The following is a 17,461-nucleotide window of genomic DNA, read 5'->3' on the forward strand; positions in this document are numbered from 1 at the left end:
TCTCCATCTCTGTAAGATTTGGAATGATTGAGATTTCTCTTGGCACAGCTACCAGAAGACTTCCAACTCTCAGACACGTTGCTCACGTCACAGCTATGTCTTCAAGATCAGTTGGAGGCTGCTCATTAACGCTCAGCCAGCACCGGAAAAGTGCTTCTAATAGACGTCACTGGTCTCCGTTGAAAACAACAGCGTCACTGTGTCCATTTATTTTACTGTATGCGTTTACCCCGGCACGCGCATGCCCAGTATATGAGAATGTTGGTGAGATATGCAGTATGGCCGTGTTAGTTTAAACAGAGATTAGTTCTTCTACTGGAGCTAAAAACACGAGGATCGCTTTTGGCTCAAATCTCCGCTTAAAAACCAAAACGTAGCAATGTAAATGTAGCCTTAGTAATGCTCCACCACTGTTGCACTAAGAATGACCCACTGCAGAATGTACTGAGAGAAACGCCTTTGGTTGTAGTTCGTTTATTTACCAGGTTTAAAACTCAAAACACATCTGTAGCTAAGATACAGTAAATATTCCTGTAGGTTTTTCTTTTTACCTCAGTCGCCCACTCACTTTTATTCCAATCATGTTTTATAAAATGAAATTACACCTGATCAACAAAACCATAACTGTGACTTCAGGCAGTGGCTTCCACATGAACTCTACGTATGTATTTACACAAACTTGTAGCGCAGCTCTAAATCTTTTTGCTGTCACAGTTCAGATGCTGTTGATGTGTGGCTTTTCAGGATGCTGCATGTTGTTTTGGCCACTGTTGTAGGCCTCACTGAGCTGGTGGAGGTCCTTCAGCAGGTCTGCAAACTGCTCCTCCTGTGAGCACGTAGAAAAGAGTTTTTTCATCTGCTCACTCATGTATGCAATTCAACTGCTGTGTACTGTCAATGATGGGGTTTCTCTCGCAGTAACTCCATAGTAATGGCCTTAGTATTATGGAAAGGATGCAATGCATGTAAACTGATAACATCACATCATAGTTGACTCCAAAATTAGGTTAAGTTTATTATCTATTCAATCACAGGTCAGGTGAAACCTTAAAAATGGCACCAAACACACTCAAATTAATTTAATTTGGATTTTAGGACTCCAAATTAACATTGCATCACACAAATAGTTCAAATATGTAGGTATACAACTAAATACAATTTAAAATGAATGCTTTTCACCTAAAGCTGCATAAATGAACCAGTCAATTGTGATATGTAAGGTGAACTATTCTTTTTAACAAAGCTTGATCATTTTTCTGTCTGTCTTACCAGTACGTTCATTCGCTCCGCTGCTGCAATGGCAACACTTAGTTTCCTCTCATCTTCCTCCCTCTCCTCCTCAATCACACCCAGCCTGTGACAGACACCGATTAAAAGAATATTTGGTTAAAATAGTTTTGCTCTCATTGCTCACCCTGAAGTTAGCTGGAGCGAGCGTAGGCCTGGTGTGTTTTATGTGGAGTGACTGCATCGGACTCTCTTTATACAGTATACAGTCTATGGTCGGACTCCGTTTAAAACCATAGCCTTTTAAATGCTTGTCAGCAAATGTTCATATGGCCTTGTGTGCCCTGATTCATTTGGCATGCAGTTTACACACCAGTCATAATCTTCTTTTAATGAAAACTCAACTCCTTGCTGTTCTGGAAGAAGGAAATAACGAGAGTAACAGGTGAGTTTTCTTTAAGTGCTGTGGACAGAGACTTTAAAGTAGTAAGACAATTTATTTATTTAAGTGTTAAACATTTAGAACAAATAAAAAAATCTGATTAATCACAACTTAACTATGGACAATCATGCAATTAATCACTATTAAATATTTTAATTGACAACCCTAAGATAGATCTGTTTTTTTTGTCAATTAAAAAAGGGCTGACACAAATAAAAGAAGACTGCTATACCAGTCTTACCACATAGGTGACTGGTATTGCAAAGCACTGATCCTAGGATCAGACAGTTGTAATATTGTGAGTTATAAAATATATATATACACACACACACCACATTTGCTGACATTTAGAACATGCACATTACTGTTTAGCTCTACTATCATACCTGAAGGTGGCGCTGGCAAGCTGCTCTTCTCGCACAGTCAGCTGATCCTGGAGCTTGGCCACCTCAGCCTGCAGCATTGCATTCTGGTCCTGGCTTTGGATAATGAAGTCCTCCAGGCGCTTTGCCATGTCCAGCTCACGCTCTGTCACCTGCTCTATCCCCAGACGAAGCTCTGACAGCTCCTGAGCATGCTGGGATGTGAATGACAATTTGACATTATGATATTCTATTCCATTAGCTATATCTGCTTATCCCTTAGAGCAGGGGTCGGCAACCTAGTAAAAGAGCCATCTTGGGCCATAAAAAAAATTACAAACCTTGGTCTGGAACCGCTAAACATATTTGAGCCTTGTAATAAAGGTAACCGCCTATTAAATCTAAATTATCCAATCAACATTACTAATAGGTCCGAATGAGCCTTTGTTAATATGGTGATGTTTTTTTTGTGAGTTTTATTGCCCTGTCTTCTGACCATTTGAGCCAATTCTTTAAAGTACATTTGCTCTGCTTTCTGCAGCACTTCTGAAATCACTCTTTCTCTCATCACAAGCCAGATACCTACAAATGCAGTGTGCCTGTTTTGGAAATGTCATTTATATTACTTTTTAGGAATTTGTAATCCATAGCTGGTCTATGGAAACTCAAGACCACTCAGCAAAAATTGGCGCAGTGGCCGTAGACATACGTAGGCTATGATGCACATTTTAGTTGACTGAAATGTTTTATAGCCTAAATGAAGAATGTAAGAATCACTTTAGGCCTACAACAATAATAAATGAAAACTAAAAGTTTTCAGTGTTATTCATTTTAGACATTCTAGAGCTGATCCCAGCTGACATTGCTCCCTGGACAGTTCACCAGTCAATCATAGTGCTGACACACACAGACGGACCATTCATGCTCACATTCACACATTTCGGCAATTTTGAGTCACCAGTTAACCCAAGCTACATGTTTTTGGAGCACCTGCACAAAAACCCACACAGGCACCAGGAGATCATGCCAACTCCACACAGAAAGGCCACACCAGTTGCCCCCAGACCTGCAGCTTCCCCACCCTGTGCATTTTATGAAATGTAGGAATGAAATCTTACACTACACAGCCAGAATTATGACATTTTAGTGGGGAATTGCACTTTAGTGGGGAAGCAGGTTTGACACATACCCTATCCAGTAAGTTGAACTGCTCATTCTCAGTCTTCAGCTCACTTGACTCCCTGTTGTGGCTGACTTTGAACCATGGAACCAGAGCATGTGGACGTTTGACACTGGCACTCTGAAACAAAAGGAAATATAGTCTAATTAATTCCTTCCAATTAACCACACAAAGTCATACTATATCTGTGTTAACATACAAGTCAACACATGTTTATTACTATTGAATAAACATGCATTATTTCAAGATAGCCTACTTAAAAAGTATTAATAGCAAGTGCATGAGAACATTGCCTTCTGAGCTCAGTAGCCAAAATAGCCGAGCTAGGCTCACAGTTCCTCTTTTTACTCACGGTATTTGGTAATGAGATAAGAGGTTGGTTGGTCTCCATCTCTTGTTCATTGTCAGCTGTCGGCAGAGCTTCAGAACTTATCTGCCTCTTCAAGGTATGTTTTGCCTGACCAGGACGTCTGTGTGGAGCACTCTGAGTTCTGGTGACTGGCTTCCTCTCTCTCATACTCCTCCGAGTCCTGCCATCCCTGTCGAATGAATGAATAAATGCATGCATGGATGAATGTATTAATTATTCTAAGTCTCGACAAAAAAAGGAAAATCGTGCACTCTGCTCTTGCTGCAGCATCACCATTTATTTAACGTTCCGGTCCCTCTGGGCCTTCATCAAGTGTATTTTAGTATACGTGTGACGAAGGTCCAGAGGAACTGAAAAGTTAGTTTCTTCACAAAATGGTGATGCTGTAGCAAGAGCAGAGTGTGAGATCTTCACCTGCACAGAAGAATTGTTGGATGTGCGAATTGTTTCTTCGAAAAAATCAAATGATGGCATTTGGAAAATCTGAAAATTATCTTAGCAGGTTTAACCATCCCATAAATGTACTGGACACTTAGTGTATGCATTTATCCCAAAGTGAATAAAGGATGATGGTGATAATAAAAAAGGGAAGCCTTTCACTTACCACAGATTTATTGCAGTAAAACATAATGAAATGGTACTTCTTTTGAACATGGTGCAGAGTACCTCTGGATTTGCCAGAAAGATCTGGAGCACAGGTCTAGCAACTAAGTAACTCTGCCCTACCTGCATTGTAGCTACCACAAGCCTAGTCTGGATCAACGGAAACACATTTCCACGATAAAGCCTGACATGTCCCTCACCTTCCACTTGCTGTTCTCAAACTCTGTTCACTCCGGGAAACAACGATCTTTGAGCTAGCGAGCTCCACGCTGAAAATCGAAAGTTTTGAAGAAAATTTGGTTCTTGCAAAAAGGCAGGCCTGCTTGGTTCTTTCAGGGAGGGATTGTAAAGATTTACAAAGAATATTTTTACGGCATTTAATATCTAACTGGGACGTTTTGGGTCCGACTGTTGCGGATTGCTGTGGATGAAGTACATGCAGCAAATTACGTTTGTATCCAGCTAATTTAAATAGCTCACGTTACTGTATTGTGTGAACAGTTAACTTCATGTAATATTGTATGTGGCGTTTTCTTTTGTTCCACCAAAACAAGTTCCTTCCCCAGACTATTTTGCAGAGCCACCGTCGCTGTGTCCGGAGGTTAGCGCCACTCATGACGCTTGTGATTGGTTTAAAGAAATGCAAACAACACAGAGCGTTTTTTTTTTCACAGACTGTATGTGTGGTGGAGTCACAGCGCTATGGAGTATCATAGATCCCCTCGGGGAAATTGTTAAATTGCAGTTGCTCACAGTCAAATTAAAGGTAAAATAAGAGTAAGAAGAGTAAGGTCTGGCAATGCCAGACTCCCATAAGCCATACTGGATAAGTGGCATAAATCAATGAGTGGATGGATCACAGGTACAAAAACTTGAGGGGCAGTCAGAAATCTCCTTCATGGTTATTGACCTAAAAAAAGCAACATTGGCTAAGCCCAGCAATATTGGCTGGGCCCATTTACAGACATACAACTATCATACCCATCTTGTAGGCCTTTGGAGTCCACAGGAAGCTGCTGGAGGGATGGTTGGTGAGGGCTATACTTGCTCAAGTCTTTAGGAGGAACGTACACTGGCTTGTCTTGTCCCATTTGGCTGCAAGAAGTAGCATGTAACAAAACCAAGTTTAAGTTCATAATACTAGTTACAAGTTGCTGACAAGTCAAATAAGATACGGCCTTAAACATACCTGCTAATTATGATCCGATGTGCTTCGGGGCCCAGTGACTCTGTTATCTGATTCAGAATGGAAGGCAGAGGGTGCAGCTTTTCAACTGTGTCCTAAGGGAGAAACAAGCTGCATGTTAGGCCCCATATAGAATACTCTTTAGACATTCGATCAGTATATGGATACCTTGTATGGACAAGAAAAATGGCATTAAGACAAGCTGTACATGCAGACATCAATCAGGATGTAGTCAACTGTGCCTGACTAGATTGAAATAAAAATGTCTAATTGCAAACGTCCAAAACCAGCTCTTTCCAAATAGTGTCTGGATACAGATCAAATTTGACTCCTCCCCTCCTCCTCATCTAGAGGGTTATAATGATATTAATTACTTTATTACAGAATTATTAAATGTATTAAAGCTTTTATTGGTAGCCGCAAAATCATTTTTTCCCCACTTGATCAACAGTATAGTATGATCTTTTAGATAAACAGATACCATGCAAATGATTAAGATCATCAACACACACAATCTTAACTACTTAACTTACTTGAATATATCTAATATAACAAACAAGTAATAACCCTGGTTAATACTAAACAGGAGGTTTAGGTAATCAAGGTTTTCCTGTAGAAGGTCAGAGGGAAGAGAAATTAGTTATGACCAAAAGTAGAGAGATCATCTGTTCCTCAGTCGTGTTACTTCCTGGGGCAGGACACAGTACAATCGCCTTATGCCAAAGGCCAGTGTTTAACCTGATTGACCAAGTTTGATGTATTAAGTCCAGTCAATGCATATCTTAGAGGGAAGCTGAAAAGGAAAATCCCATTTTGAATAGAATGATGTATACTGTCCTTGATCCATTCAACGCATCTGATAAGTGATAAAAACAGATATGGTGTAATTGGTTCCACTGGGGTGAAGTTTAGAGTCCTGGCTGACACCGGGACAACAGGTGAAATGAAAGATTCTTAAAAAGCAGCCTTCATCAGCTATAGTACACACAAATATTAAATACTGTGAGAGTTACACAAAGCTTTACAACTAACTACCAACTGGACTCATTGGTTTTCTGTCTTACCTGGTCCCTCTGATAGATGATGTCTACCAGAAGGCCATGGAGCACAGCCAAGCGCAGAGGCAGATCCACATAGCCATCGAAGGAAGACATTGGAATTTCTGTCTCTCCATTTGACACTGTTTGTAGAAACCCCCTCATTCCATCCCAGTGCTGCTGCAGGAATTCATTCATAAAGAGCATGTACTCCTCCTTCTCTCCAAACCTGAATCACAACAGCATTTCATTGACTTAAACCACTTCGGCTAAACTAAGAAGAATTTTTATTCTCATTGGATTTTGTAGCAGATAAGTAGCCACTCACAGTGTGAAGTTGGCCAGATTCTGGATGACTTTGGCAGTTAAGGTGAGGGTACGCAGGGTGTTTGGCTCTGGATAAGGCTGTGTCAGACCAAAAAGAGAAGGACTGAGGATAGCAGGACATAAGAATCGAAGGAAGAGGGAAGCAGAGATGAGACGCTGGCCAATCTCTGGTCTGCTCTGGTCTTCACACAGTTCCACCCAGCTGGAGAAGATCTTGTTTAACTCTTCAGGAAACGGTCTTTAGGCAAGAAACATATCAAGCATCAGCTTTGTGAATTGAACGGACACTAATACTGGCCTAAACATTTAGTATTTGTTATTTCATGTCTTTTCTCCTCTCTCACCCATTGGTCGCAATAATCTTTTGCACCACCTCTTCACAGGCTTCCATCAAGTGCTTTTGGTTGTTTGACAATTCAGAGGCATGGCATTTACGAGGGTCAACTTCGTAGTTCTCCACCGACGCGTAAAGTCGGTTGATAAAGTCTCCTGCGGTAAAAAAAAGAGAGCCCAGAGTTTGGTGAAAACAAGCAAAGCACCAACCAATACCAATTACAACAAGCCACCTTTACCACTGAGCTACCTTACCTAGTGTGGCAATGAGGTACTTCTGGCCAACCAGCTTCATATATTCATCTATGGCTTTAGTGGCCAACGTGTTCTCTCTGAAGATCATTGCCTCCTTCTCTCCAAGACGCTCCACCTCTGCACTGCCAAGATCAAGGAGGAACTCCTGAAGCATACACATTTAGATAAGAAAACATGTCTGATAATTCATTTTTGTTGTGTTTTTTAAAATCTGATTGTGATGCAGTTAGCTTATATGCATTTTTTTTTTTAGACTCCACCTTGGCTTTGCCAATGCTCTGCAGTACGTGGACCAGAGCTCCTGCCAGTTCTTCCTTCTGCTTCACATTTAGAAGTGGTTCCAGGTTTCTGCACATTTCCACATAATCCACCGTCACATACTCGGCAAACTCCTTGTATTTCTCCATGGGCAGCACTTTCAAATTCTGAGAACGGGCCTTGATGCGGAGTGAAGCCTGTGGCCCCAGCGGTTCTTTGTTCCCCGCTGTGCCTGAGGCCTTGTATGGAGTAATGGTATACCACTTCTCCTGATAGGTCCTCCCTCGGATCCCAGCTAAAGGTATGACCACACTGCCCAGTGGGTGCAGGCTGAATTCGTCTCGGGAGTGGCGCTTTTTCTTGGGGTCTTCTTCGCGGAAGAGGTGCAAAGTGATTTGGGAGACACAAGGCAAGTTGTCTAGCTCAAAGAATTCCCCCCAGAATAACTGACACCCTCCGGCCACACCTCCACTGGCCCCCAGACCTCCTGAAGACGCAGTGGAGTTTTCCCCTGCCAGGGTGGAGCGGTTAGGCAGCTTGCCGATAGCTCGGCTGCTGGTGCGGGCAAACAGGGTCCCGTCCAGGTGTAACTCGCAGTAATAACTCCGTTTGGGTGGCAGATCCTTCGCTTCATTTACCCACAGACTCAAGGAGTTCTCTGTACGCTCGATGTTATCCTGTGAACAATGATGCATTTAGTTTTTTTGATTAAGATTTTGATTTTGCATTACACATTTTTTGGAACAAATGGCTAATGGTTTACCTTGTTGGGCTGGGCAGCCCTTCTCAGGTCTTCAATCCAACGATCACGTTCTGCAGCTGAGGAGCAGCCAAAGCAGTGGGTGTTCTCAGAGTTTATCACCTATAAGCACATTGAAACCAACAGGACCATGTTAGCCTTACTGGGATAGAAAGTTTATTTTTTTCAAAACAATGGAGGGCACCGTAGGAAGCTCTTTGAGGAGCCTGAAGGAGTATCATCGACCGAATTCACACCTCAAAGCAGTACTTCTCCCCCAAAATGGAGCTGTGGACCGGCCTGATGACAGTGCTGGTGTCTGCACTCAGATCTAGACTTTCCACTGCACTGACTGGAATGGACACTGACTCCCGGGAACCATAGTGCCTTAGAAATAATCAGAGTAGAAAAAGACAGTCAAAATGGTAAAATGTCAAATGTAAAAATACCAATTAAATATACCATGAATTGTCAAGGGTAGTAAAATTCACTTTCACCCCATACTACCCATTGTTACACCTGTGGGACTCTTTCACACTCTGTTATGAAAGGTTACATGAAGATACATTTGATATATGTATTGATAGATTAGAATCTCGTCTTTCTTGTCATTGAGGTAAGTTTAAAAAAGAAGTGATTTTGTAGAGATCACGTCAATCACCATGACATTTTGTACAGACGTTAATGGCCCCCAGAGGTTGTAGCTGGTAACATGATACCTGCTAAATATCAGCATGTTATCATTGTCATTGTGAGCATGTTAGGACACTGAAGTTAACATTTAGCTCATCCTCACAGAGACGCTACTGTGTCTGTAGACTGTTATACATTTGTGCCCCCCCTCCCCAATATTAATGTAAACAACCATAAATCAAAACTTTATGTCTGCACTTAAACCTCATAGTCAAGGTTTCATGATGTTCTGGATTACAGAGCACAACACAAACAAAACAGTGTTTGGATGTTCAAGTGGTTAGCCCCGAATGTTTACAACGTGTGGCTCCATCCCTCTTTTACCTGCTTCCTTTGTTTAGTCCTATAGGGCTCAGTTGGGTGTTGCTATTCCTCTTGGCCCTGTTCTCGAGACGTCGCTTGATCAGTGCCTTAGGGCGACAAAGGCAAGCACAATGCCATCAGAACAATTATGTAAAACATCAACAGGAAATGCAGGCGTAGCAGAAAGAATGTTATCTCTGATGCAACCTGACCTCACAGAATTCCGTGAAATAAACACGGCCCCTTAACTCAAAATCTGTGGCAGTTTCACAGAATAGCAAAACATTCTGTGATGGGCCCATGGAAGAATTACGTTAAATAAACACGGCCCCTTAAGTTCAAGGTCATACGTGGGCTTACGGTTCCGTGACATGCGAGAACGGAATGGTTGGGTTCAGGAAAAGATCGTGGGTGGGCTTACGGTTCCGTGACACGCGAGAAGAATGGGACGGTTGGGTTTAGGAAAAGAAGAAAGCGACTTTATGAAACCTGACATGCGGGACACGAACCCCGGTCTCCTGGGTGAAAGTCCTGTGTTTGACCCATCCTCCACCCCAACCTACCTCCTTATGCCGAATTTCTTGGAATCTTCTCATTGACTTTACATTGGCATTGTTTTCCGTGGTGGCCACACGGAATCTTCACACATTCCGTGCCACCACCACGTAATGCGCTGTTAACAGTTTGTGATCATTTCACGGAATTCTGTGAGACCAGGCTGCAACCTCATGTCTTACTCACCCTTACACCGCCATCTTGGTTCTTTGGTCGAGGGCCACCTGGTGACCCCACATGGTCAGGGCTACATTCTAAGTATTGGGAAGAAAGTCACACTTTGATATTGACAATTTCATTTTTTTATTTTATTGTTTTTGTTTTATATTCTCTGTATGTTTTAGTTTAGCCAAAGGCAACTATACACAGGAATATATTTTCTTTCCATTTATGGTTTGCAGTCAATACTTTGAATCTGAATAATTTGTTTCCAGGACTCTATTATACAAACCAAATGTTTGATTGGAACTCTTTTAGGTTCAAAACCTTTTTGCAAAATTCAGTGTCATCACCACCAACTCTCAAAACAATAGTCAAAGCGGTAGTATTAGCAAATACTTTTAGATTAGGCCACACAGGATGTGGCATTCAACTGGAGCTGCAGTTCTCAAAGTAAAGTTTACTATTTATTTATAATTCACGAGCAGACATTCTTAGTGAAACCCATTCAAAGCTTTGCAGAGGATGAAATCACAAAATCACAGTCCTCCATGATGTGCCCTGATTTTTCTCTTCGGTGTATTTTTTTAACCCTTCAAAGATGTGATGAGATGTGATCAAAGATGTGAATAAAGAACAATGTAGAGTACTGTCATACACATTTTCCATTCTTTTTTGCTTACCGAAGGCCCTGCCACAAACAATCCAGCGTCTAAATCCCATCATTTAGTCCAAAGGTGTGCCACAGTCTTGTTACTTAGACGTCTGCCCCTTTAATCATGGCCTTTGCCTCCTTGTTAACATATGTTGATGGTGACAATGCGCCAACCAGCCAAAAACATTACAGGATCGGTCACTTCCACACTGCAGCTTCTTCTAAGCAAAAACGCCAGAGTTGAATAAAAGCAGATACTGGCTATGCCCTCCCTCTCACTACGAGTTTTCTTTAGACTGCTAGAACACCCAGGCGTGATGCTATCTTCCCCAAAAAACGTAGAGGAAGTAATTTGACAGTCATTTGCACGCATACACATTCAGCTATTTCCTCTGTGACTGTCTGCAGAATCATACTGTGTTGTTGTGATGTCAGTAGCAGCTGGTCATACGTATTATCTACTCATTTAAAATGCAGGAATTTATTCTTTATTTTGCCAAATGTATACGTGGGTGATGTATTAACCTGTGTCGATATCTACGAGGTTCTGCATGCTGAGGTTGGACAGGCAGCTGCTGACACGGTTTCGGGTCCACATCGTTGGCTGAGGAAGACAGACAGACAGACACAGACACACACACACACACACACACACACACACATTTTGTCACTTTAGAGGAAGTTTAGTGCTTTTACCTTTCTGTTTTACATTTTTTACATATGCAATGACTTTTGGTGAACCATGAGGAGGAGTTGGTGCGTGGCTTGTAAGTGTGTGTTGGCACCTCTTCCTCTGGAGAAATGAGAATTTGTCCATCTTCAAGCATACAATTGCTAATGTCCCATAAGGGCACCTCCTGAGGCGGGGCCCATTGTAGTCTTGGGAGTTCAGTGGGTACATCCTCACCCACATCTGCTATACAAACAGATGTGCACAAACACACACACACACACATTGATATTCATTACTACGCAGTTGCAAGTGGTCTATCCCCATCATACAATCCAAATAAATGAGACATTTCTCACACTGTGGATAACCAACTATAACATACAATGAAATGTGAATATGGCCGGAATTGCAGGCACACGCAGTTTGTTTAATATTTTAGGTAATTATGGAACTTATCTCCCACAGCACTTAGCCACTCCCATTTGTGGAGTTGCTGGCTTTACTGATGCTATCGCTGTCTTTTCATGACACACCAGAATGAGCTGCGCACATCCTGCAGTTCCACAGTAGTTTCTCGATGTGCACGCCCTTCAAAACAGATTTGCATCATGGTACTTTAAATGTTCTCCTTTTTAATAAGCTTAAAGGGCGTGATGTTTTAAGTGTTTTCCTTAAGTACAATAATGAATAGATTGAAAATAACAGTTAAGTGATTGCCAGAATGTTATTATCAATGTAAGTGTTTCTAGTAAAGGAGAAGATATATAGGATAGATAAACTATTGCAACAATAAAACATCGTCAACAAATGACAGATGAGGAATATGTATGGAATGTAATGAATGAGATTCTCTCCAGATGAAATCTCTTGTACACTTGGATGATTGTTGCTCAGTCTGTGTGTTGCCATGGTTTCTCCCAGTTTCTGTGGTCATATTCAGCCGAGGCCCAAATATGTATTTAGTTTTTGTTGTGAACTTTGGCTCAAACTAATTCTCTGATGTTATCCCAAAGTTGGCTGAGGTTCCTGATGCTTTATTTTCACCTTAACTGTAGTGATAGGCAACAGTAGAGCAACTAGTTTAAATATGGCTGTAGAGTTTAATAAATCTAGTAAAGAAGACCTAATTCACCCCTTAATTACTGTATTTTTTTCTTTGTACATTATTGAAATGTGAGTTGGAGCCTGTGTTACTCTAGCTTTGAGTTCCTTCTCAGCAGAGCGGAAGTTTCCTGTGACAGTGGTTTGTAAATTTTCGTAAGTATCAGTATTGGTTTGCTGCTTCTTCAGTTACAGCTACGTTACATTTCTGGGCCATCGCTCAGCAGTTTGAACCTTTTCTGGAAAGTGAGGGTCTGACAACACTGATAAAGGTCTGGGTTCAGCTCAAATCTTTTTTAAAGGGGGAGAGAAAAGGCCAGATTATCTGCTTAAAACAGACACTTGATTTATGTGTTTAATAAACAGATGTTGTTGTCCAGTTAATGTTGCTTTACATATTTGAAAAGGGTAGGGCTGAGATTACAGCCTTGCTTAACCCCTCTACTCTTGCTTCACACATTTACACACAACACTGTGTCTTTACCAGGGGCGTAGCCATGACTTCAGAAGTGAGAGGGACAGATTGTTCAGGAGGATGATTTCTATTTAAAAAGATCCTCCTGCATTTGTTTCGGCAAATCACGGACTCCAACTACCCTACATTCCATTTCCGATTGATGAAAACTAGGAATAGACCAATTATCGGCCCTGGCTGATTATCGGGGCGTTTTTTTTGGCAGTTTGCAGATTATCTGTCTCTGCATTTTATTTGCCTGATAACGATAAAATTAATGAATTTAAAAGTTCGCTACTTTGGCTCGGCTACAGCTCTGTGTCTGTCCCTCTGGTTCGGTTTCCCTCACCACTGAGTCTGACTTCATGTCCCGCACAATACACTATCTGACTCTTTTACTGGGTATTATGTTTAGAGAAAATCCCGCACACTGACCATTACGCAAGCAATAATTTATTTAGAAGAAAAATATTAATATAAATTGTATTTTTCTTCTAAAGAATTCTGAGTATTCTGAGAAACGTGCACACTCGCCTACTTATGGTGCGTTCAAATCAACTTGACATGTCCCTCGCAAATTCACGTGTCCGCTACGCCTTTGGTCTCTACTTCTGATTTTGACATCCAATTTGTCTTATGTCTAATACATCTGTATTTGGGAACACTGGGAAGTAGCTTCTTGAGGTTAACACTGACGCAGATCTTTCTATATAGTCATCAACCTCAGATTTGTCGTCAGGTGTGATCACACTCAACTTACTGGGAAAACCCTGTGAACTAAATAATCGTTACGACATTTTTTGAGCTGCTGGAAAATGTTGTAATTTTTTATCATATGAAGTCTCTGGTAGTTTTAATATTTCGTCAAAAATTAATTGATTAATTATTTAATTCAATTAATTGCAAGTTGCAACTCATTTTTATTCTTTACCTTTCTCTATTTAAGTTCCTTAGGGCTGGGACGATGTGCTTTTGTCCCGATTTGATTCTGACACGATACGTCATGGGTGCCAATTTGATTTGTGTTGGGATTTTTATTTATTGCAATTCTAGAAGTATTGCGATTTTCTTTTCCTTCTTTAACAAAAACAAAAGTTGAATAATACACTTCTAGAGACAATATATCATGAGACATTTCTAAAAACTAACTGTTTCCTAAGAAGAATGCACATCACATGTCCTTCAGTCAGTCGGACATTTGTTAAGAAGAACGTAACCTGGATTTTCTGCTTTTGCTCTGTTTCGCTGGAAACGGATATGATGTAGTCGCCGTCGGTGGTACCATATCAACAGCAGATATTTAGGTGAATCATTGGTAAAAAATAAATAAAATAAAAAATAAAAATTGATTGTAGGGAAAGGAATCAATTTTAGAAATCGTCGGCAAAAAAAATTATAATACATCAATTTAAAGATTATTTTTTGGGGAATTTTAGGCCTTTAATTCCACAGGACAGATGAAGACATGAAAGGGGAGAGAGAGGGGGAATGACATACAACAAAGGGCCACAGGTCAGAGTCAAACCCGCGGCCGCTGCGTCGAGGAGTAAACCTCTACATATGTGCGCCCGCTCTACCAACTGAGCTAACCCGGCCCCACATAAGACACGTGTCAACTCAAGGCCCACGGGCCAAATCTGGCCCCTGGCAAGAAGGGATCTGTTTTCAAAATGCAATAATGCGACACTCAAAGCAGAATTTGGCAGATTTGCCGACTTTGAGACTCAGAGAGTTTTCATATTTGGGCTGTGAAACAGGTTGTCGTAAAATATGTAATCATTGTTTTGCTTGATTTGCTAAACTCTGTGATGGCTAAGGGACTTTATGTCAACCAAGGGACTCAACTCTAAGTGACAAAGTTATATGTCATGCAATAATACAGTCAAACATATTTGACTTTCGACATGTCAATAAACCATACATGTTGACCCTTAATGTTATTCTCGTTTTCCACTGTGGCCCTTAGTGAATTTGAGTTTGACACGGGAACCATTTTGCTACATATAAAAACAAAAACTTTAGTTGTGAGGATTTCCCATTTGACCATCATTTGATGTATTTAACACATCAAGATTCAAACTCCTGTGCTAATCTCAAACAAAACATTCAAAGACTGGGCAATAAGGTTTATATAGTTGGACTAAACGTATATTTATCAGGTTCAGGAAGCATTACCTTGTAATAATGTTGGGGTGCTGTTCCGACTCTGCAGCCTGGGCCTTTTAAGCTTCTGGGACACAGTCCTCAGGTACTTTTTTAGGAGCGCCCCTCCGCTTCCTCTCTGCGAAGGGTCTGTGGAGGAGACCCCCGGGGTGTCTGCAGCAGCGGACGATGACGCTGCATGAGCCGGGCTGGCAGAGCTGGAGGAAGGGGCCAGGGCTGCAAACAGTGACCCGGGAGGCTCGGAAAGGGCCCTTCTGAAGGGGTTCTTTCTGCCGCCTTTATCCGGCTTGGCTCCCTCTCCGCCTTTCCCACTGGGTGAATGTTTGTCCCCGGGGTCCTCGCTCAGGGCCTTGCGCCAGTTTTGCATCTTGCTCCATTTGTTGGTGGAGGCCTTCTGAATCTTATCAAGTGTGGATGTGGAAGAGGCTGCTGCCGCTCCTGCCTCCCCGTCTTCTTTCACCTCGTCGAGTGTTCCCTTGGAGCCCGTGTGCCACTTGTACGTGTTGAGGGGGTCGCTGGTCTCAGACGATTGTCCTTGGGGGGGCTCCACAAGGGATTCCTTTTCCTTCTCTGGTGGTCCCTGTTCTTGCACTGGTTGTTGAGCTGCAGCCTCTAAAGCCTTCTCCTCAGTGCCCATTTCAGATATTTCAGGTGCGACTCAAGTTTCGTCTCTCCTCTCAAGGATGCATTAAACATCCAGCAAAACCAGAAATAAAATGCCTTTCAGCGGTTTCCCCTCTGATTTACTGCAATCTTAGAGACTGCTGTGAGAGCTAAGGATGACAGTAGTCAGTGTCTTCGCTGGTTCAATCTCTCTTTGCTACTCTCGTTTCCTGTCTTTCAAAACGTTATCCGGCAATAACACACAACTAGCTGCTCTGTGTCGGGTGGCATTGCTGCAGCACCCAACTCCCTCTCACTCACGAGGCGCTTGCTTCCTCATGAAATGTCACTGAGAAGTTCATTTAAAGTAATCTCATTGCTCATTATTTGTTTTCTGTGCTTTGTGTTTTCATCTAATACTTCCCTTCTTCCTCACTTCCCGTTCTCCTTTTATGTCTAAGGTTTCCCTCCAAACAAAACTCTCTCTGGAGTCTTTTTTTAAACACAGGACTCAGGATTTCTTAAAGAAATCAGCCTTTTATTTGCACAGCAACCGTAACTCAAAGAAATGTACACATTTGTGATAGGATGTAGGCTTGCTTCAGCTCCAATATTACCTCACAGGAAACCTGCTTGTCTTGTCAGTCATTTAGTCTGCCCCACTGCGGTTATGAGAAATGTGGTTTAACCTCCTGAGTTTGGTTAAATGATGGAGGATGCAACTCCATTTCTAACCCTTACTCACCCCCCTTCTCCACCTTCTACTGTTCAACTGAATCTGTCAAGATGCTTTATGGTTCAGAATTCAATAGTTCAGTTACACTAACTGGGATTTCTAGGTTCAGAAATATACTTGTAGTACTTTCAATGACATAAAAAAACCAGAGACAACATTTCGCCTGTGTAACGAAATCAACATTTTCAAGGATTCTGCATGTAAAGGTCTAGCACACAAATACCACCCGTGACTATTGTTAATTCCATGATCCATAAAGCAGTCTATAAGTAAACAAGTGGCAGTATCCACGTGTTATCAGATACCTGTGGGTGTGTGGACTGTTGACTGTTAAGATCAGTTTCCTGTCAAAGCGAGACAGCGCTTCCTGCTGAGATCGGCTTGTCAGACCGAAAACCACTTCCTGCGCTCATGCTCTCTGCTCGTACACACCTGCAGGAGATTCTGAGTCCCAGTGGGGCGAGGTGTCACCATTAATGTCAGCTGTTGCAATAAAAGTGGACAGCAAGTTACTGAGGCCCCAGCAGCACTCTGTGTCAATATATCGACACTTTTAAACTAGGAAACAGGACCGCTAACTAGTTATTTAAAGCAGCTTTTTGTGCCAAATCTGGTTCAATCTTTAAGTTACTTCAAAGTCAAATTGAAATGGTTGTCTACAAACTATAGTCTGTGAACATTCGCACATGCATACATGTTTTTTTTAAATTCTATTTAAATAACCCGTAGTATGAAGCTACTGGAAGTTGCATTTGGTCTTGTTTCATTGAGGCCCTCTGGTGGCTGTGTTTTGGTATTGATAATGGTAATGAAACTATATTAATACATTTGAGAATTTGATGCTTTTCTTTGGGAGACATGATGGCATACTGAAAAGCTTTGAATGTTTTGACCGTTGTTCAGGCAAACCAAGCTATTTTTAAGAGGCCACCTTCAGCTGACAGCATTTTCTGTGTATTCTGACATTTTATAGACAAAACGATGAATGTACTGATCAGGAAAACAATCGGCAGATGTGCTGTGTAGTCTTATTAATGAAAGGTTTGA

The 17,461-nt window shown here is 41.6% G+C and overlaps 1 protein-coding gene across 3 annotated transcripts; it reads right to left on the reverse strand.

The window, feature by feature from the left end:
* Positions 1–458: 458 nt before the first annotated feature.
* Positions 459–15,985, reverse strand: rasal3 (RAS protein activator like 3). 3 transcript variants are annotated; one of them, XM_028605856.1, is made up of 19 exons: positions 15,088–15,985; positions 11,470–11,597; positions 11,210–11,288; positions 10,057–10,124; positions 9,337–9,422; positions 8,577–8,706; positions 8,344–8,442; positions 7,583–8,257; positions 7,323–7,467; positions 7,079–7,223; positions 6,736–6,972; positions 6,435–6,636; positions 5,374–5,465; positions 5,166–5,279; positions 3,564–3,750; positions 3,221–3,331; positions 2,056–2,246; positions 1,270–1,354; positions 459–826 (listed from the first exon to the last, which is right to left on the reverse strand). In XM_028605856.1, the coding sequence occupies exons 1-19, from the start codon at positions 15,710–15,712 to the stop codon at positions 716–718; spliced, it is 3,510 nt and encodes a 1,169-aa protein (XP_028461657.1). In that variant the 5' UTR covers positions 15,713–15,985; the 3' UTR covers positions 459–715. The 3 variants fall into 3 exon arrangements, with proteins under 3 accessions (XP_028461657.1, XP_028461651.1, XP_028461662.1); XM_028605850.1 differs by having other exon boundaries at positions 11,470–11,600; XM_028605861.1 differs by lacking the exons at positions 11,210–11,288; positions 11,470–11,597; positions 15,088–15,985 and adding an exon at positions 10,713–11,203.
* Positions 15,986–17,461: the final 1,476 nt, after the last annotated feature.

This window comes from Perca flavescens, chromosome 2, assembly GCF_004354835.1.
Source record: "Perca flavescens isolate YP-PL-M2 chromosome 2, PFLA_1.0, whole genome shotgun sequence".
Taxonomy (NCBI): domain Eukaryota; kingdom Metazoa; phylum Chordata; class Actinopteri; order Perciformes; family Percidae; genus Perca; species Perca flavescens.